Below are 23,314 nucleotides of genomic sequence, written 5' to 3' on the forward strand. Positions count from 1 at the left end.
ATTGTAAATGACGACGTTCTTAATTGCAATGTTATAGTAGGTTGATATCTTGGTCTTCCTTTCTACTGGCTGGCATTTCATTCGTGTGTGTGTGTGTGTTAGGACATTACTAGGACCATTGTGGTACACATATGGGTCACTGATACACTATGGAACGCAATGATACACTTATGGAGCACTGATACACTTATGGAACACAAGATACACTTATAGACACTGATACTTATAGAACTTACACAGATACACTTAATAGGTACACGTCTGGAACACTGATACACTTATGGAACACAGATACACTTATGGAGCACTGATACACTTATGGAACACAGATACTACACTTATCGAACACAGATACACTTATGGAACACTGATTACACTCATGGAGCACTGATACTTATGGAACACAGATACACTTATGGAACACAGACATATGGATCACTGATACACTCATGGAGCATGATACACTTATGGAACACAGATACACTTATGGAACACAGATACACACTTAATAGGTACACGTCTGGAACACTGATACGCGATAAACATGTGGAACACTGATACACTTATGGAGCACTGATGCACTTGTGGAGCACTGATACACTTATGGGTACAGATACACTTAATAGGTACACGTCTGGAACACTGATACACTTATGGAACACAGATACACTTATCGAACACAGATACACTTATGGAACACTGATACACTCACTTAGACTGCTGATACACTTATGGAACACAGATACATATGGAACACAGATACACTTAATAGGTACACGTCTGGAACACTGATGCACTGATAAGCATGGAACACTGATACACTTATAGACATGATACATATGAACTGATACATATGGAACGCTGATACACTTATGGAGCACTGATGCACTTATAGACGCTGATGCCTTATGGAGCACTGATACACTTGTAGACACGCTGATACCCTTATGGAACTGATACACTTATGGAACACAAGATACACTTAATAGGTACACCTCTGGAACACTGATACACTTCTGGAACACGATTAGGACACACACTTGGACCGCCTAATTACCACATCATCTTGACTGCTCCACTCGGCTTGTGTTTGTAGTCAGTCATACAACTGCAAAGTAATTCCTGGGAGATAGTGGGGTGGTTGGGTCGTTAAGGAGACAAAAGCAGCAGCTGGCTGCGATGGAGTAATTCTTGGTAAGTCACGACCTCCTTGTGTGCCTGCCGTAACGACCTGCACGCCTCAGGTGCCTGTTGGTGGGGGTCGTGGGGCGTATGGTGATGGTCGTGTGTTGAGAGGAGTGGAGAAGTTGGGAGGGTGGAGGGCGATGGTGAGTGGAGGGGGGTTGTGTTGGTGGAGGGAGGTCGTGTGTGGGGGAGAGGAGGGCTGATGTGGTGGTGGAGGGGGGTTGTGTTGGGGAGCTCGTATTTGTTTTGTTTGCTGCAGAGTGTGTGTGTGTGTGTGTGTGTGTGTGTGTGTGTGTGTGTGTGTGTGCATGTGTGTGTAATATGTAATATGTAATTAACGGTTTTATTGAATTCTTGTGAGAGCACAATATACATTGGACATAAATGACTTATTACACATACATTGGTGGTTTTTAACAAAAGCCTTCATTAGAGAAAGGTGAAGGAACATACAGTGAACATACAAGATTAATGTAGGTGTTGAACAGCAAACTCGTAGTGCTATTAACTCCCTCCCAGATAGTGCTGGGGAGAACTCACGTGGTGTAAGTAGTTCCCTCAGATGGTGTTATGAGGGACCTCACGTGGTGTAGTAATTCCCTCACAGATGGTGTTATGAGGGGCCTGACGTGGTGTAGTAATTCCCTCACAGATGGTCTTAGAGGACCTCACGTCAGATGTAAGTAATTCCCTCACAGATGGTGTTATGAGGGACATGTGGTGTAGTAATTCCCTCACAGATGGTGTTATATGGTAGGTTTGGTCTTCGGCCTTCCTATCGTAGACGGATTAACACATCGCTGGTTGTTGTTGTTGGGTCTCACGGGCCGTTATCACTGGGTACCTGGGACCTCACTGTGTGAAGGTTAACTTGGGTACGACTGTTGCTGTTAATTCTCACTGACTTAAGCACTGTTCACCTCTGTTTAACACTGGTTCGTTCCTTTCTAAATGAGTGTAACTGGCGAACTTGTTGTGTGTGTGTGTGTGTCTGTGTCTGTGTGTGTGTGTGTGTGTGTGTCTGTGTGTGTGTGTGTCTGTGTGTGTGTGTTTGTTTCTATCCTGAGATAATTTATAGCTTTGTATTCGTCTTTTATCTCCTTTTAGAAGTCGAAAGCTTTAATTTGCTTCTTCCTTAAGTAACTTGAAAACAGACAGACGAACAATGATGAAAAAAAGACAGACAGGTAGACCCAGAAGCGAAAGAGAGAGATAAAAGAGACAGACGAAATAGTGAACGATAGACGATGAGAGAAAGAGATAATGGAAGAAATAGAAAAGACAGGAAGAGGAAAATATGGAGTGAAGGAGGAGAGAAAGACAAAGGAGGTACTAGCTGAACCGCTCTGGCTCTGAGGTGACTTGAAGCCTCTTTCTATTCTCTCCGTGTGTGTGTGTGTGTGTGTGTGTGTGTGTGTGTGTGTGTGTGTGTGTGTGTGTGTGTGTGTGTGTGTGTGTGTTCCTGTTACTTTCCTGTTATTCTGTAACAGTGAGGGCTTATTATTGGCGTGGTGTGTTACTGTTGCCTTCAGGCACAAGAGACGGTGTGTTATTGTTACGTTACTGTTACACTTTAGGCACTACAGGAGTGTGTTACTGTTACGTTACTGTTACCTTCTGGCACTAGAGGCGGTGTGTTATTGTTGTTACTGTTTTTCCTACAGGAGGCGGTGTGTTACTGTTACCTACAGGAGGCAGTGTGTTACTGTTACCTACTGGAGGCGGTGTGTTACTGTTACCCTACAGGGAGGTGGTGTTGGTCTTGCACGAGGCCCTTGGTTGTATCCTCGAGGATTTCATCTCCATTATTCCTCTTCTTTCAGTCTAGTGTTGTGTGGCTGTTGACTCTTTAACATGTGTGTGTCTGTCTGCCTCTTTCTTCTCTTTCCTCTTTCCTACTTCCTTTTACTTCTTTTCTCCACTTCCTTCTTTAATTTTCCTATTTCTTTTCCTCCTCCATTTTTCTCTCTTCCTCTTTCTACTTCATCTTTTTTCCTCTTCTTCCTTTTTCCTCCTCCTCCTCTTTATTCCACCCTCTTCTTCCTGTTATTCTCTCCTCCTCCTCATCCTTTGTTTTATCTTCCACCTCATCTCTTCCTCTCTCCATCTTCTTCATCTTCAAAATTTTATCCACGTTTGAGCTTCTACCACCATCGTCCATTGTCCATTCATATTTTTCCCGTTCACCCACAAATATAAAACATACCTGATAGAACAACACAGGTTTTCAATAGACTTTTGAACCAGTTTCAGAAAATATAAGTTGAAATATACTTGGAAAGCATTTGATATTTTCTGTCAACTTTTCATATCTGGAGACCTTGGAGATATTTGAGAAACCTTGGAGATATTTTGGGAGACCTTTGCATGTTGCCCGAGGAAATTTTTTTAGAACTTTGGGAAGACAGACAGGACTTATAAAGACAGAGAGACCAGAGAGATCTTTTAGAGACCTACAGAGAACTTGAGAGAGAGAGAGAGAGACTTTAGACTTAGAGAAACCTTGAAGAGACCTAAAGAGACCTTTTAGAGACTTAGAGAGACCTAGAGAGAGCTTAGAGGTTAGGGATTGGGTAGGTTCGTTTAGAGTATGTGAAGGGAAGGTTAGGTTAGAGGTGATGTAGGTTAGAGTGTGTTCGTGCTAGGTTAGGGTATGTTAAAGGTAGGTTAGAGTCTGTTATAGGTGGGTTAGGTTAGTGTGTTAGTGTTAGTTTGTGTTAAGGTTAAATTAAGAGTGTTAGTGTTAGGTTAAAGTGTGTTAAGGGTAAAATAAGTGTGTTAGTGTTAAATAAGTGTGTGTTAGGGTTAGATTAGGTTCAGGGTTTGGGTGTCAGCGTGTTCCCCTCACCCGGTCAGCCATAGATAGGTGACCCCGTGATCAGCGCTAGGTATGAGGGGAAATTGGTGTGGATATACCAATTTGGTCTCTTACGTGTGTTGGTATCGCTTAGCTAGGGAGGGGTGGAGGAAGGAAGGGAGGGAGGGTCGGAAGAAGGGAGAGAGAAAGGAAGGGAGGGAGGGGTGGAGGAAGCAAAGCAGGAGGTCGGGCCATGGAGAGAGGAAGGAAGGGAGGGAGGGTCGGAAGAAGGGAGAGAGAAAGGAAGGGAGGGAGGGGTGGAGGAAAGAATGAAGAGAGGGAGAAGGAAGCAAGGGATGGAAAGTGTGAAGAGAAGGAGAAAATACGAAGGAAGGAAGGAAGGAAGGAATGAAGATAGTGGTTGAGGAATAAATGAAAGAAGTCCTTGGAGTGCAAGAGTGCAACCTCGGGGTGAAGTATGTTAGGGTATATCTTGTGGTGAGGGATGACTGGAGGGAAGGTATACTGGTATATCGTGTGCCAAACAGGATATATGAGAGATTATATCAGGGTATACTTTTGAAGAAGACGAGAGTACAGTATATATCATATTACAAGAAGATATAACGAAGTAGAACAAGTTTTTAGGGTATACGAGTGTAGTATATTACTGTGGTGAAGACAAGCCTCGTTATATCCCCTAAAGAAATATAGTTTAATATGCTGGTATATCGGCTGTAGAATTTAAGTGTGGGATATACTACGGTGTTTACTGAGGCTGGGCTGATATGTCAAGGTTCATGTGGCGAGGAATCAAAAGTAGTTATAATGCTCACCCCAAAAAAAAAAAAAATTATAAAAAAGTTTGCCAAAATGTTTACCCAAAAAGTTTATAAAAATGTTTAATAATTTGTGGTTGTATTGATGAGTTATAGGTGATTAGAAAGGTGATGAGTTATTGAGTTGTGAGGTTACAGGGATGAGTTACAGAAGTACAGAAAGTATTAAGAGTTGTTATTGAGTTGTGAGGTTACAGGGATGAGTTACAGAAGTACAGAAAGTATTAAGAGGTGATGCAGTTGCCAGGTTACATCAAAAACAATACAAAACTATTAAAAAAAAATAACCACGACCATGTTTTTAAAGAAAAAAAGAACATGTTAAAATTCCTGGAATATTTAAATATAAACGGATTATAAAATTAAAAACTCGTAGCATTTTTTTTTCTCAGGAAACAAGAAAAAAACAATTTAATCATCCTCTCGTTTTAATAATTCTGTTGTTGTTGTTTTTTTTTGCTGTAAACTTTGACTCGTGTGTGTGTGTGTGTGTGTGTGTGTGTGCGTGCGTGTGTGTGCGCGTGTGCGCGCGCGTATGTTGTGTGTGTCAATACGTATGGTGTGTGTGTGTGTGTGTGTGTGTGCGTGTGTTATTTGAATCAAGTTAGGATAATATTGGTGACCAAGTATATCTCGATAATTCTGATAATCTTTTAAGATAATTACCTGGTATTAGAAGTTCATATGGCAAGCGGACGATAATTCAGCGGCGTAATAATTGGGGAAGGTCTCCAGCATGTTATAATTAAGTTTGATAATTAAATGATATAATTGTTGTGATAATTAACTATAGTTTATTTGATTAATTATCTTAGGTAATTTCATATAATTTCTTATAACTGTCAATGATTTTTATGAAAGTTTCCCTGATAATTATGATAATCTTGTTCTTCTGGGGATTAATTGTGATAATTATCCAGTATCATGGTAATAACATATAACCTGGCATTCCTTGTATTTTGATAATTAAATATGATCTAATTTGTTTTCTTAATTGCTGCTGATACTTAATGATGATAATCTTATAATTGTTTTATATAATTGACTCTTGATAGATATTCCCAGGATAATAATTAAGTGGTATCATAACTGGACACGGTAGAGGGATAACACCCCCTACCCTTCCTGCCCCCACCTCTTCTCTCCCCTCACCCCCCTCCCTCCCCCCCAGTAACTCGCCTCAGTAGAAGATATTTACCTTAATTAATTAGAGTCTTAAGATGCCTGAGACGCAGTGCCGGCAGCTTATGGCAGAGTTGGTGGCTAATTTGGCAAAATCCACATTTATGCGGGTCTGGCGTCAGCTGATTGGCTCTCGACCAGTAAGACGTTTGTTCATTGGTGCTCACATGACATAAATAAATACTGATGAGAGTGCCATAAAATTTAGACCTTCGTTTAAATAATATAGAAACGAATTCATTGTTTTTTGTCATAAGTGAATTTTACCTGAAGAGGGTGCGGGGAGGGGAGGTTGGGTGGTCAGTTGGTCACGTAATTCGTAAATAATCACGTTGCTGCCTCAGTATGTCTCCTGCTGTCATAGGGGGAGCTTGTGTTATGTGTGGGGTGAAATTATCGTATTGATATGTTTAGGTTATTATGTTAAGTATTTAAAGTATGAATTCCCTTATAAGTTTACTTCTCAATTATTAAAAAAAAATGACCAGTAAATAAAATGAAAAATATTTATCCTGCCCCATTAAAATTTGAGGTCATGTTATATACTAATTACCTCTAGTGACGTCATGCCTAAGGGCTATATTCTAAAAGGATTTTATGCATAAATCCTATCAAGAAATTGTATTAGATATTTTTTCCAGGTTTAGTAGATTGTCAGAAGAACAAGGGTAATAATAGTGGATACAGCAGGGCTAGAGTTCACCTTTAAGTTGGTCAGACAGATGATGCGTTCTTGTGTATCCATTTATTAGCATAATTTAATTTGAGTCTCTGAGAATCCATGAATGCTATAATGTAAGTGAAGACAAATTAGACGTATTTTTACATCTCTATTCATGAAGATAATTTAATAACGTAAGAACCTTTGAGAATCCCCTTTTTACATCTTGAGAAGTTTTGAGAATCTATCTCTGTGTGCGCATCTGGGAAACTAACCTGGGACTATCTTTGTGAGACGAACGCCTTACCAATGAGCAATCTTGGAAGTATAAATATCAGTGTTATTATATCAAGGTGAATTATAATAGGCCTTAGGTACAGTCACTCAACAAACTCTCTTTACAAAATTGTGTTGAGAAAATATGACAAAACGGACGAAGGATTTTGACAACCCTACCGAGACAACAGGAGTCACAGTGTTCATTCTGGAGTACATCGATCACCCGGAGTACAGATAGTTTTTTGAGTGTGTGTTTACTTTTACTGCCCCGGCTCTGGTCATTGGGTCAGTTTGTATGTGAGTCGTGTGTCAGGTGTGGTGTAGTGGACTGACAGGTGTGGTGTAATGGACTGACAGGTGTGGTGTAGTGGACTGACAGGTGTAGTGTAGTGGACTGACAGGTGTGGTGTAATGGACTGACAGGTGTGGTGTAGTGGACTGACAGGTGTGGTGTGGTGGACTGACAGGTGTGGTGTGGTGGGCCTGACAGGTGGTAGACTGACTGGTGTGGTGTAGTGGACTGACAGGTGTGGTGTGGTGGACTGACAGGTGTGGTGTGGTGGTTGGGCCAATAGTATACAGTTACTTGGGATCATAAGTTTCGGGAAGATTACAGGAGGAGAAGGAGGGGTTAAAGACGATGTGTCGGCCGTGGAGGGATGGTAGGAGGGAGTGTGTGGGAGGGAGGGAGGGAGTGTGTGTGTGGGAGGGAGGGTATATATGTGGGAGGGAGAGGGCGTGTGTGGGAAGGGAGGAAGAGTGAATTGGTCTATGGGAGAAATTATTGAAGGAGGGAAGAATGGAGGGAGGGGGAGGTCGGTATTTGGGTGGAGGGAAGATTAAAGTATGGAAGGAATTATTGGGGAAAGGCGGGGGAGGGTGGGTGGGGAAGGGGAAGATGGGAGGGGAGGATGGTGGATGGGGGGAGGGGAGGGAGGAGTGATGAATGGACCACATTAATGAAGAAGGAAGGGGAGCAGATTGGGGGTTTGTTGGAGGGAAGGAGGGGTGGGGCTAGGGTGGAGAGGGAAGGAGGGGGGGTGGGCTAGGTGAGTGGGAAGGAGAGATGGGCAGGTGAGTGGGAAGGAGAGATGGGCTAGAGTGGGAAGGAGGGGTGGGCTAGGTGGAGTGGGAAGGAGGGTGGGAGGCAGGAGGTAAGAGAGGGAAGGACAGTATGAGATAAGAGAACGATGTTGAGAGAGTGCAAGGGGAGAGTAAGAGGAGGGAGGAGGGAGGGGGGGAGTGAGGGAGGGCAAGGGGAGTGAGGGAGAGGGAGGGCAAGGGGAGTGAGGGAGGGCAAGGGAGTGGTGAGGGGAGGGCAAGGGGAGTGAGGGAGGGCAAGGGGGGGGAGGGAGGACAAGGGGGAGGAGGGAGGGCAAGGGGGGAGGAGGAGGAGGGCAAGGGGAGTGAGGGAGGGCAAGGGGGAGGAGGGAGGGCAAGGGGAAGTGAGGAGGGCTTGGGGAAGTGAGGGAGGGCTTGGGGAAGGAGGGAGGCAAGGGGAGGAGGGGAGGGCAAGGGGGAAGTGAGGGAGGGCTTGGGGGAAGTGAGGGAGGGCAAGAGTAAATGATAAAATAAGTGATTCAGGTAAAATCTAGACAATGGACCTGACTAAGGGCTGGGATGGACCTGACTAAGGGCTGGGATGGACCTGACTGAGGGCTGAAGTAGACGAGGTAAATATTTCTATGCAAAATACTTTCTCTTAACTCTGGCAGTGAAAACTCTACGATTTCCCTGTAAAGAAAGTTAGCTTTACACTTTAGCTTTTTAGAGTCGAACTAGACGCAGTTCTTAGGCCCCTCCTTCAGTGACCGGGGTTTGTGCTTTCACTGAGTCTCTTGTTTGTCTGTCTGTCTGTTGTTTTATATCTCGTGTTTGGTGATGTAAACAATCTTAAGTGACCAAATATTTCAGCTAGAGAGTTTTTGAAAATTAAGGAGTTGGAGAAATTTTTAAAAGTTTGAAAAAAGTTAAGAAATTTGGATTTGAAACATTTAGGAAAGTTTAAATAATTTTAGATTTTTTCTATATTTGAATTTTATTTCAGACACTTTTTTGGTATCAGAAATTATTGTAATTTTTTTTTTTTTATAATCTTAAACGTTAGATTTTTATGTTTTTATACGGTGAATTTTATTATGATTACGTTATTATACGTCATCTCTGAAAGTATTAAGAAAGTTGTGTAGTTTGACTCGAAAAGTTATTAGAAAGTTCTGTAGTTTGGCCCTAAAATGGACGTAATATTCTGAATTCAAATATTTCATTTTGTATTAGAAAACTTTGTCTTTATAGTCATTTCGCTTGATCATTTCTCCTCGATATTATCCAAGTGTTTTATATAATTTTACTGTGATAGTAACCAGAAGTTTTATTACTTTTGTACATTGATTTGAATCGGGAATTTCTGTACTTTTGTCTCAATATTAATCAGAAAAGTCCATATTTTCACTTGATTGAAATATAATTGTATACACAACTTTCACGATGTAATGAACCATATATATATATGCCCCCCAAAACTCCTATACTCTCTCTCTTTTGACTTTGAAAGCTGCCAGATTCTTATACTTTCTATACTTTCACTCTTAAATCCACGAGAAATTCCTGTACTTTCTATACTTTCACTCTAAAATGAAGCGAACATTTCATTTCCTCAACCTTTACACTGAAATGACCCAAGGATTTCACTTTTACGAAGGAAAGAGTTTTACTTTCATCTTAAAATGAAGGAAAACTTTCGCTGTCGTGTTCTCACCTGTAATTAAATGAAGCTTGAAAGATATATGCAGGTGTCAGTCTCGGGTAACAAGGACGTATGAGACATGGTCGGGGAGACAAAACATTCCATTGGACTTAATGGTGAAATGTTCCTTGACACCTACGTCCAGGAGGGTGGAGGGGGGAGGTAGGAAGAGAGAGAGGGTGAGGCTGGGAGGAAGGGGGTGAGGGGGAGGGAAGTAGGTAGGGAGAGAGGGTGAGGCTGGGAGGGAAGGGAAGGGAAGGGAGAAGGATCAAGGCTGGGAGGGGAGAGAGGGGTGTTTTTGAGAGGAAGGAAGGGGAGAGAAGAAAGGTGGAAATGGAGAATGGAATGAGAGGGGACGGAAGAAGGGTGGGATAGGAAGAAGGAGATAAAAATAAGACCAAGAGAATCGGAAGAGAAGGGAAGGGGGATGGAAGAGAAAGAAGGAAGTGTTTTTTGCCATATGAGTTGGGGGAAGGAAAGGAGGGTGCTGTAGGAGGGAGAGAAGAGAATTATTATGGGAAAGAAGAATGTAGAAGAGAAACAGGAGAAGGAGGAAGAGATAAAGTAAATTAATGAATTACATAAAACGAACCTTTTAGTGAGAATTGCGTCAAACGAATCATTTAGTGAGGATTGCGTCAAACGAATCATTTAGTGAGAATTGCGTCAAACGAACCTTTAGTGAGAATTGCGTCAAACGAATCATTTAGTGAGGATTGCGTCAAACGAATCATTTAGTGAGAATTGCGTCAAACGAATCATTTAGTGAGGATTGCGTCATTCGAATCATTAAGTGAGAATTGCGTCAAACGATTCATTTAATGAGAATTGCGTCAAGCGAATCATATAGTGAGAGGTACTTAAAGCCAATCCTTCAATGAGAATTAACGAAAAAGTTGAAAAGTTTTAGTGAAAAATTATAGTGGAATGTTTTTCATCTTAATAGTGAAAGCCTTGAGTCTTGTAGTGAAGGTAACGAGAATAGTGAATGAGTTTTATGTGAAGCTGATTAAAGCTGATTATGAATATCTTTGATGAAAGCTTAAAGAATATTGGAGTTTCGTCTTCATGGGAATATTTGGAAGATTTAGAGTGTGTGTTTTGTGAATATTTGAAAGTTTAAGAGAAAGTTTTCGGAATATTTGAAAGTTTAAGAGAAAGTTTCGTGAATATTGGAAAGTTTAAGAGAAAGTTTCGTGATTATTGGAAAGTTTAAAATAAGGTTTCGTGAATATTGGAAAGTTTAAAATAAGGTTTCGTGAATATTGGAAAGTTTAAGAGAAAGTTTTGTGAATATTGGAAAGTTTAAGTGAGAGTATCGACAATATTGAGAATTTTAAGTAAAAGTTGTGAAAATATGAATAATTTTAGCGCAAATTAGAACAATGAAAGTTTTCAGCAAATATTCAGAAAAAAAATAATACTCCTAATGCAGAAATATTAATACAAATATTACCAAAAATATTAATGAAAATCTAATATTCATATAATCTTTGAAATTGTAGTAAGTACATTATATCATCTTAAGAATATTAGAGAAAATAGTGATGGGTTATTTGGATATTAAAATAGTGCATTGATAAACACTTAATTTTCGTGGGTGAAAAACTTAGTCCAGTACATATGCCTTTGTGAATGGCGAAATTAATATAAGTTTAATATAAGTTTGAAGAAATTAGCTGTTGGAAAATTACAAGTGAATATTATTTACCTTATAGAAATGGTGATAATTTTTCCACATACAGTAGAGGAAATAATTGTTGAATATTGATCACCTTATGGAAATTAATATCAATATATTTCATAGTTAATACTGGAAACAGAATTTGTCTCAGGAAAATGGAATTATATTATTGAAATTAGGAATGAAAATTGTAGAAATTGTCTTGTGTAGGCCTATGGAAGTATATAATGTGTGATAATAGGCTGTTGAATCCTTATGCTGAACATTTTGTGAAGTGTAAGAATTATTGGTTTGAAAATTATACTTTGAATTGGGATTATCAATAATATTATTATGTGAAGTGTTGTGAAGAACTTTTGAAAATTATCTTGTGTGGAGTAAAGTTGTTGTGAGAATTATTTGAAATTATATTCTTATTGTGAAGTGTTAAGAATTATTATGGTGATTATTGTGAGAATTATCGTGGCAATTTACAGATGGAATTATCGCTGAGGAAACTACAGTACAGGTTTACCCAGCATAAATTTAACATATAGAAACCGACTTAAATTTTGTACGATTACAGTATTATGAATTTTAAGTAAAATTTTGGAGTCACTTGGTGAATTGATCTTAAAATTAATTATTCTTCATATTATCTAAGTACAGTAATTATATCTTTGAAAAATAATTGAAAACTTGCTATTATATGTTGTGGATATATATTATAAAGATTGGAATTACTGTATTGAAAATTATTTGAAAAATCATAACCTGTTAATACAGTATTTTATAAACAATTGGGGTAAAAATTTTGAAGTGGGAAGAATTAGTTTTTGGTGAACGGAATTATAATTTGAAAATTATATTGAAATAATGTTTGTGGTTGTTCTATATAAATATGACTTGTTCTTATAGAAAGTAAATGGAAAATTACTAAAATTATGAATTATATATTTAAATTATTGTATAATTTCTGAGTTAAAATTAATGTTATAACCGGTGTGATAATCTGAAACAAAATATAGTGATGCTCTTGTTGAAATTGTCTAAAATAATTGGAATTTAAAATGGTTTAATAATTACTTGAACTTGAAAATGCTGAACAGTTAATTTTTTTTCTTGTTTCGAAAGTGGTGTTAAAAGTTACATGAATAAAAAACAAATTAAAGCGAAAAATAATTGGAAAATAAGAATTAAAATACCATGTATATATTACTTGAGTTAAAAAATATTGTGATTATTTCCTCTCACTGAAGCTTGTGTGAGTAGAGCGATCAGTGCTGTCTGTCTGTCTGTCTGTCTGTCTGTCTGTCTGTCTGTGTATATCTACAGCATACCTCGAGAACGGTAAGAACTACGATGTTTATACTTAACATATATACATTCACTGTTATACATCCTATAGCAAATTTATATATAGGGTCAACAGGTCAAAGTTCAAGATCATGACCCCCTGATGACCCCTGTGTTTATGTATAGTCCATAACATACACAGAGTGGATAGAGATATAATGTATACTGGTATGTATATATGTATGTATATTCCCCACGAACAGACCCTAGATGTAACCTATATTTGGGGTCAAAGGTTCATAGGTCACCATAGGTCACCATCCAATATGTGGTAACACCTCACTCGATTGCAGTACAGCTCAGGGTATTAATTGTCCCATATAATTATTAGTAATTAGATGGGGATTAATTATGTGTAAGTACTTGATTATTAGATGGGATTAATTATGTAAAAAATGTAAGGGAATGTTATCTCTCGGGATAGGATAGGCAGGATAGGATATATAGGCAGGATAGGAGTGGTTGGAGAAGACTCTGTACACTATGTCTTGCCAGATAGTATGGGATAGTATTATTGATACATATGGATAGGTAGGTATACGGATGGATAGGTGGATAAAGATATGAATTGATTGGTAGATATATGAATAATTAGATAGATAGATAGATAGAGAGACAGACAGACAGACAGACAGATAGGTAGATAGATAGAGAGGAAATTCCTAGAACAGTTGATCATTAAAACAACATATATTCGTAAATCATGAATAATTGCGTTGAATAATATACAGGTAATTATATACGATAATTAAAAACACTGGTATAGATATGAGCTGAATTATAGGCAGTTATATGACCTCAATTTTAGGAACTGGGTGTATATAATGAATGAGTTATAGCGATACACTCACTCGTACACAGGGCTTTGATTATAGGAATTGTGTGTGTAGTATAGGAGTTATATATACCCAAATTATAGGAACAGAGTATAATGTTAGAGGTTATATCGAAACACCTGTATATATGCGCCTATATGATTATGAAGTTATACATAGTGACCCAGGTTATAGGAGTTATAGGAGCTATTTCCAAACCATTCGCTATATGACAGAAGTGAATACGTAATGCGTTGGGAAGTGACCCGTATATAATAGTCTGGGGGCGGGGCTGGATGGGGTGGGGGGCTTGGAATGTGGAAGGGGCTGGCTTGAAGGGGGGGAGAAGGGGGTTGGAAGGGGTAAGGGGGAAAGATCGACACAATAATCGTATACATATACAAATTTTATGTGTGTCATGTAATACCATTGTCTTTTTATTTCATTGTATCACAGTTCAGTTAACATGATATAACCGGTTTATATACAGGGTGATATACTCATTGTTATACTTGGTGTTTGAACTTGTGATTTCTGGTGTTTTAACTTGTGATACCTGGTGTTTTAGCCTGTGTTTATGTTGGTGTTGATTTTATTGAGTGTCGTTCCATCATTAACCTCCGCTAGTGTGTGATATATTAGTAATTTGGTATATTTTAACCTTAATATTTTTATCTTGGCGTAAATTTTGGTGTGTGTGGGTGACTGTCAGTGCTCTTTGGTGACTCTGGTGTTGGATTTAAAAACCTCTATTGATTTTGGTAACATTTGGGTAAGGTTTTCACTTTGGCGGCTATTTTAAATTCATTATACTTCATCTTATTTTTTGTTTGCTAAGTTAAATTATTTGATGTTTCTTCTCTATAACCTTGTTCAATTATATAGTTTAAGATCCTTATTTACCTTGTTGATCCTGGGAGTAAAAATTTCTATCTGGCGGCCATCTTGAATTATACATCTCTCTTGAATTTTACAGAAATATTATCTGTGTGTTAATTGTTATGTAGATTTTGTTTATATATAGCATAATTATATAGCACTAAAATATTCCGATACTCATTAACACTCTTTTTTATCAGATTAATTATGGTGATTTGGCGGCCATTATTCCACCGTGGAATTTCAGTAAAAAGTGTTTTAATTACTGTGTAACTTTCAAAATGTATTACCACACACACGTAAACCATTATGGTACTGTGATGTAGGTATAAAGGTATAAATTCATGCATATTGACAACACCTGTATCGTATTTTGTGGGGCTGAATCACCTAATTATGCCATTAATATGATGGTCGTGTGGTTTAAATTTTTTATGTGTTTTAAGGTATAGTGTTGCATTTTTTGTGTCCGAGTTAGGATTTTATGGTTGAATTTCCGGTCTTAATCACACACTAAAGCTTCAGTGTGTGTGTGTGTGTGTGGGGGGGGGGGGCCAAGTGCTTGAGTGTTAGTAATACCTGTCCTTCAAACTTATGTACTCAAACATTAAGGAGTGAGGGGGTGCACGCGCTTGAGTTTTAGTTTTACTTACCCGTCACACTCAAGTTAAAGTAATTTAGATCAAAGTATAAGTAATTTAGGTCAAACTCGTATACCATTGTGTGAGGGTGTGCGAGCGTCGAGTGTTAGCATAACCTATACCTCAAGACTCAAGCACCAGTGAAAAGCGCATGTGCTGAAGTGTGTATTACTTGTCCTACACTCAAGCACCAGTGATTCCGAGCGGTGGTGCTTGCAAACGCTTGAATATTAACCTTACTTCTCCCTCAGACTCGAGCGTTAGTGAATGAGGTCATACTGGAGCATTGAATGAGTGCATCCGAGCGCTGGAGTGCCACCATTACCTATTCCTCACTCTCAAGCACCAGTGACTCGGGCCGTCGGTGTTTGGGTGTTATCAGAGGCACGTTAGGGGACGTAATTGTTGAGTGAATCCCGAAGTGGTGGGGAGGAAGCCGCCGTGCCACTGTGGGATTGGATCTTGTCACACGGCCTCATCTGGGACACCTGTTGGCCCAGTTATTGTGTCAGTGCCGCCAGGTGCCAGAGTGCCATTATTACGTGTTGGTCATTGCACAGTGCCATTATTCTGAATTTAACGTTGCAGTTTCTGTATTTCTACCGTATTGTACTGCCACTTGCTGCCATTATTTCGACTTTCCCATTACAGTGTGCCATTATTTCAACTATTACAACGTGGCATTATTTCAACCATTACAGTGTGGCATTATTTCAACCATTACAATGTGGCATTATTTTAACCATTACAGTGTGGCATTATTTCAACATTACAGTGTGGCATTATTTCAACCATTACAGCGTGGCTATATTTCAACCATTACGGCGTGGCATTATTTCAACCATTACAGTGTGGCATTATTTCAACCATTACAATGTGGCATTATTTTAACCATTACAGCGTGGCATTATTTCAACCATTACAGTGTGGCATTATTTCAACCATTATGATATGGCATTATTTCAACCATTACAGTGTGGCATTATTTCAACCATTATAATATGGCATTATTTCAACCATTACAGTGTGGCATTAATTAGACTTTACCATTACTTATTCCTGTTCTGAACCGTCTTATGCCAAAACCTGTGGACCAGCATCGTCTCAGGGTAGGAAATAAGAGTGTAAAAAGTGTGTGAGGATAAGTTTGTGGTCCGTGATGACTGTGTAAGTAATGAATACATTACCTAGGAGTGATATAGTGTTGCTACATGGACTGCCTGCCTCGCGTCTTATATTGTGGTGGTAATTGTGGTGTTCGGGTGGTGGTTGTTATTTTGGTCATGGTGGTTAGTGGTGGTTGTGGGGGTTAATGGTGGTTGTTGTGGTGATGGGGTGGTTATGGTGGTTAGTGGTGGTGGTGGTTGTTGTGGGGGTTAGTGGTGGTTGTTATGGGGGTTAGTGGTGGTTGTTGTGGTGATGGGGTGGTTATGGTGGTTAGTGGTGGTTGTTTTGGTTATGGTGTTTAATGATTTAGGTAGTAGTCCAGCAGGTTTAGGGGTCCATTAGATCTAAGACCCATTAAGATTTGGACCCATTATGACTGGCACCCATTATGACTCCGACTCATTAGGCCTGGCACCCATTATGACTAGGACCCATTATGACTGGCACCCATTATGACTCCGATTCATTAGGCCTGGCACCCATTATTACTAGGACCCATTAGGCCTGGCACCCATTATGACTCCGATTCATTAGGCCTGGCACCCATTATGACTCCGATTCATAAACCCTGGCACCCATTAGGACCGACATCCATTAGACGAGTCACCAAGGAAATGTTTACAGATAAATTTACCTTTGATAAAGAGATGGCGACTTATATATTGATGGTGTTTGTTGAGGTGAAGGTTTAATATTTTGGTGTACTTTGGGGGCCAAAAAAGTTGGTTGGAATGAAAAAGTTTATAAAAAGAAAGTTGTTTACCTGTGAATGCTGAAGAGAAAGTTTTATTAAGTAGAGATTATTTTATTATGGTATTTTTTAATGAATAACGTTCGGAGAGAGAGAGAGAGAGAGAGAGAGAGAGAGAGAGAGAGAGAGAGAGAGAGATGAAAATGTTTGAGAGAGAAAGATTGAGATAAAAGAGAGAGAGATAAATAAAAATAAAATAAACCATAGAATAAAACCAAAAATAAATATAAAACAGATTAATGAATAAACAGATATATAAACTAAGAAAATAAAAGAGAATTCGTAAACGTCAAGCGAAGGGAAAAATACAATAAATGAAAGATATTTATTTACCTGTGGCTGTCTCGAGTCTTGGCTGATTTATTAAGTGTGTCTCTGAGGAATATATTTGTGAGAGTTACCCCATTTATTTATTTTTTCTGAGGACTAGTTTTTATTTTTGTTTTTTTGTTCTCTTCCTTCATTCGTGTTCTTTTTTCCTCCTCCATTCTCTTCTCCTCCTCTTCTTTCTCTCCTCCTCTTCTTTCTCTCCTCCTCCTCTTCTTTCTCTCCTCCTCCTCTTCTTTCTCCCTTCTCTTCCTCCTCCTCCCCCATTCTCTTTCCCCTCCTCCATATCCTTCTTTCTCCTCCTCCTCCTCCATATCCTTCCTTCTCCTCTTCCTCCATATCCTTCCTTCTCCTCTTCCTCCTCCCTTCTCTTCCTCCTCCTCTTTCTTCTTGCTCCTCCTCTCTCCTCTTCCTACTTCTTCTTCTCCCTCCTTCACTCTTTGTCCCTTGTTCTCTCGCCCTCTCATATTCTTCCCTCCTTCTGCCTCTCCTCCAGCCATCTCTTTCTCACGTTCTTCCTTCCTTTATTGCCCATCTTCCACTCTCTTCCTACTCCTCCTTTCTCTCTTCTTGTATTTCCTACTTTCATCTTTGCTTTTCTTCCTACTTCACCCTTCTCACCCTTTCGTTTCTACCCCTCCCTCCTCCCTCATTCTCTCCCTCCCTTCTCCCTCTTCCCTCCCTCCCTCTCTCTGTCTTTCTCCTCTCTTCTCTTCTTTCTCAGTGTTCTCCCTCTCTCTCTACCTCTTACTCCCTTCTCCCTTCTTTTCTCTTTCCATCTCTCCTTTATCTTCTTCTTCCCTCTCACCCTTACTCCCTCACCTGTCTTCCGCTCGTCACCTTTCTTCCACTCTCTCCCTCTCTCCCTCACCCTTCCATCCTTTTCTCCCTGTTTGCCTCCCTCACCCTCAGTTTTCTCTCTCTCCCTTTCTTCCTACCTCACCCTTTTCTCCCTGAATCCCTCCATCCTTCTCTCCCCTCTTCACCCTCGACCAATCAGGGAGAAGCACTAACGGAAGGTCGGGGATAATTTGATTCAAAATGAAATTCTGGAGAAGACTTTGCCTCAGGGGACCACCATACTGATAAACATGTTACCAAACTCCTTTATACTTTCTTACAAACTTTTCTCCAAACTTTTTTCAAACTTTTAATCGGATTTTTATAAGTTAATATTTGTAGTTTAATTTTTCAACAATTTATAATAATTCTATTTATATTTTCCTCTATATTTGCTCTTATAAACGTTTATAAACTTTTATACTTTTGATATCACATTTTCGTATCCAGCGTCTATTGATACTTAACATTTTAAAATTGTATCTGTTTTAAAAGAAGTCATTTTATAACCAAACTCGAGTTATACTTTGTTATAAACTTCTTCAAACTTTTGGCAAAGTTTTCATCATGTTTGCTTTTACTTTTTATTTATTTATTATTTATAATTTGATGTGTGTTTATGAAGTAATTTTTCTTTTCAGGGTTCAACTTTATAAACTTTTTCAATCTCTCTTGCTTTTATATGTAGGTATGGTGACTACTTTTATAATTATATATATACTTTTTCCTCTGTATTTTTACATCCAAACTACTTATATACAGTACTTTCTTTTACGAACCTTTTGAAAAATATCCAAAGTTTAGTGTCCAGTAGTTTTATATCCAGCTTCCCTCTATACTTTGGTTTTATTAAATTTATATATTTTTGTCTCTAAGAAGTTTATAGAAATGTGTATATATAAACTGATGGTTGATATTGACCTTTGATAATATCGGTCTGTGTGTGTGTGTGTGTGTGTGTGATAATAATAATAATAATAATAATAATAATAATAATAATAATAATAATAATAATAATAATAATTGACGGTTTATTGAAAAAGTTCTGCAGCCCGAAGGCTGAAAATATACATTGGACATAAATGACTTATTACATACATTGGTGGTTTAACAAAAGCCTTCATTAGAGAAAGGTAAAGGAACATACAGATTATTGTAGGTGTGTGTGTGTTGTTTTAACTTGTGTCCGTGTGTCATATCAGTTACGTCCTCACTATTACGAGAACATTTTATCATAGGAACCTTTGAGAATTACCTTCCTGACGTTTATTGAATCAGTGTTGGGTGAGTTTGTGTCGACGTGTTGGTCTGACCTTTTGATTTTAAATGACTGGGTGTTAAGTGTGTGTGTGTGTGTGTGTGTGTGTGTGTGTGTGTGTGTGTGTGTGTGTGTGTGTGTGTTATACTCTCCCACGTATACAGTGTGAGAGAGGGAGTTATTAGTACAGTGTATGTATATCAAGGTACGTGCGTGTTAGGTGTATGTATGTATGTATATGTCTGTATGTATGTATGTGTGTATGTGTGTATGTATGTATGTATGTAATTCTGTGTTTGGGTCCGAAAATAATCGAAAAAATTAAAACAAGAACTTAAGCTCGTAACCACTTCCAGAGGCTATCTGTCTCTGCCTCTCCTCTCCTCCCTCTCAAGCCTCTTCACCCCCTTCTCTCCCTTTCTTCACCCCCCTTCTCTCCCTTTCTTCACCCCTTCTCTCCCTTTCTTCACCCCCCTTCTCTCCTTTCACCCCCTTCTCCCTTTTCTTCACCCTCCTCTCTCTTCACCCCTTCCCCTCCCTCTCACCCCCTGCCCTCTCCGCCACTTCACCCTCCCCTTCCACACTTCACCACCTTCCCTTTACCCTCTTCTCCTCTCCTTCAACTCCTCACCACCTTCTCCTCTCAAACCCCTTTTCTTCCCACTCCACCTTCCCTCTCCACTTCCACCCACCTTCCCCCACTCCACCCTTCCCCACCCACCCCTTCCCCACTCCACCCCTTCTCCCACTCCACCCTTCCTTCTCCACCTCCCACACTCCAACTCTCTCTCCACCCCCCTTCCCCTCTCCACTCCCCCCACTCCACCCCTTCCCCCACTCCATCCTTTCCCCCACTCCACCCCTTCTCTCTCCACTCCCTTCCCTCCACTTCCCTCTCACTCCCCACCCTTTCCCCACTCCATCCTTTCCCCACTCCACTCCTTCCCCTCTCTACATCCCCCAGTCCAAACCTCCACCTTTCCACTCCCCCACTCCACCCACTCCACCCCCCCACTCCTCCCTCTCGTCTCAGGTCCCACTCGTGTTGTATATTGCTGACTCATGGCTCTGGATGTACAAGTTAAATACAGACTCTCCTGCTAACGAGGCGATTATGAGTTGGTTCAATATTCCTGTTATTTTTGTGATAGTTAATGGTGGTGTGGCAGTACAGGCTTAATGATCGTTAGGTGTCGGCTTCTTGTTGTTTGAAGTACTATTGGGTCGTTGTCTGTCCATCTAACTGTGTCTGTCTGTCTGTCTCTCTGTCTGTCTGTTTCTGTCTGTCTCTGTCTGTTTCTGTCTCTCCTGTACAAATTATATATTATTTACGTTACTTGTTAAGTCAGTAATACATAAGTGTTATTTACAGCAAAATATTACATACACATAATATTTATTTATGATGAAAAGACTCAGTGACGTAAACAGTATATTCACGTATTTTTATGTTTCTTGATATCCAGTGTTGCAATTGTTGAGCTGCAATCCCTCTCTATGCTATGTTGCAGTGACTTTATGATATACGGTATTGCAGTCACTTTATGCTATAGTGCTGTCACATGACACTATATTTCAGTAATATTATACTTTATTGCAATCACTTTACAGCATATTGCAACTAATTTATGTAATGTTGCAATCACTTGATACTATATTTCCGGTAAAACTATTGATTGCAGGGATATTTAAGGTTATTTTTTATGTGAAGTCTAATGGAGTATTATAATGAGAAGTATAACTATTATAGATGATATAATGTGGAGGCTAATAGTGTGTTATAGAGGTAATTATGTTTGGGGGCTAAAGTGATGCAAGTCCACGTGATTATATTGTTGATAGAAGATGAATAACAACAACAGTAATAATAATAATAATAATAATAATAATAATAATAATAATAATATAATAATAATAATAATAATAATAATAATAATAATAATAATAATAATAATAATAATAATAGTACTGTAATAACAAAATAATAATAATAATAATAATAATAATAATAATAATAATAAAATAATAATAATAATAACAAAATAATAATAATAATAATAATAATAAAATAATAATAATAATAATAATAATAATAATAATAGTAATAGTAATAATAGTAATAGTAATAGTAATCATCATCATCACCAGAGGCAGATCCACACAATGTACAGAAAAAATTACCATCAAACATGACCAAATTTTTTCCCCGATAACAAAGTTGAAAGACCTTGTTTATTTTAACTCATGATAAATTACTAACAATTACCCATAGTAAATAGACAAAAATACGTATTAATAAATATTGTAGTTTTTTATTAGTTTTAACGTTACGTATTTTTTTAATTTATTTTGTATTTTTATTTTGTATTTAATGAAGGAATATTTTAGTTAAGTCTTTAAATGTGTTGGGTTTTCTCTTTATTATTTCTACCTGTTAATTAGACAGGTGAATGGGAAGTGGCTTTGTGCATCCTGGCTTTGTGTGTTGCTTCATAATGCTTGTGTAGTTGTTTGTATTTGTTATTATTATTGTTGTTGTTATTGTTATTATTATTATTGTTGTTGTTATTGTTATTATTATTATTGTTGTTGTTGTTATTATTATTATTATTGTTGTTGCTATTATTGTTATTGTGATTATTGTTGTTATTATTGTTGCTGTTGTTACCATATGCTTTTGTTATATCATTATTGTAGTTATCATCAATTATCATTATTAACATCATCATCATCATTATCATCATTAACATTAACATCATCATCATCATCATTCTCCTCCTCTTCATCATCATCATCATCATCATTATCCTCCTCTTCATCATCATCATCATCATCATCAGTATCATCATCACCATCATTATCCTCCCATCATCATCATCATCATCATATTATCCTCCCTTCATCATCATCATTATTATCCTCCTCTTCATCATCATCATTAACATCATCAGTATCATCATCATCACCATCATTATCCTCCTCTTCATCATCATCATCATCATCATCATCATCATCATCACCATCATTATCCTCCTCTCATCATCATCATCATCATCATCATCATCATCATCATCATCACCATTATTATCCCTCCTTCATCATCATCATTATCATCATTAACATTAACATCATCATCATCATCATTCTCCTCCTCTTCATCATCATCATCATCATCATTATCCTCCTCTTCATCATCATCATCATCATCATTATCCTCCTCTTCATCATCATCATTATCGTCATTAACATCATCAGTATCATCATCATCACCATCATTATCCTCCTCTTCATCACCATCATTATCCTCCTCTTCATCATCATCATCATCATCATTATCCTCCTCTTCATCATCATCATCATCATCATCATCACCATCATTATCCTCCTCATCATCATCATCATCATCATCATCATCAATATTAACATCATCAGTATCATCATCACCATCAATATCCTCCTCTTCATCATCATCATCATCATTAACATCATCAAGTATCATCATCATCATCATCATCATCATCACCATCATTATCCTCCTCATCATCATCATCATCATCATCATCATCATCATCATCGCTCCCACACTCACCATTTGTAACACCACGTTGATTTATTAGCTTCCTTTCGCGGCAACCTGTAATTAGTATAGCTCAGTGTTTGTCTGTCTGTTACCATTTGGGAGTTATTTAGAAGTAGTACCGTAGTAGTGGTAGTAGTGGTGGTAGTAGTGGTGGTAGTGGTGGTAGTAGTGGTGGTAGTAGCAGTAGTATGTGTGTATGGTGTTGTATTGATGAGATAAATTATTGAAGCTAAAAAAAAATAGTGGTAGTAGTAGTAGTGGTAGTAGTGGTAGTAGTAGTAGTGGTAGTAGTAGTAGTAGTAGTAGTATTTAGGCCATAGCTTGGTGAGGAATGTTCTTATCTTGGCC

General features: G+C 38.4%; 1 protein-coding gene across 1 annotated transcript in view; it reads left to right on the forward strand.

Moving 5' to 3' along the window:
• LOC121856330 (patj homolog) overlaps positions 1 to 391 on the forward strand; it is a 170,078-nt gene extending 169,687 nt beyond the window's left edge. The window contains exon 7 of the mRNA XM_042351808.1: positions 254 to 391. Coding sequence (XP_042207742.1) covers positions 254 to 391 — 138 coding nt within the window. The remainder of the gene's footprint in view (positions 1 to 253) is intronic.
• The last annotated feature ends 22,923 nt before the right edge of the window (positions 392 to 23,314 follow it).

This window comes from Homarus americanus, unplaced genomic scaffold (assembly GCF_018991925.1).
Source record: "Homarus americanus isolate GMGI-L3 unplaced genomic scaffold, GMGI_Hamer_2.0 scaffold48220, whole genome shotgun sequence".
In the NCBI taxonomy this organism is placed as follows: Eukaryota; Metazoa; Arthropoda; class Malacostraca; order Decapoda; family Nephropidae; genus Homarus; species Homarus americanus.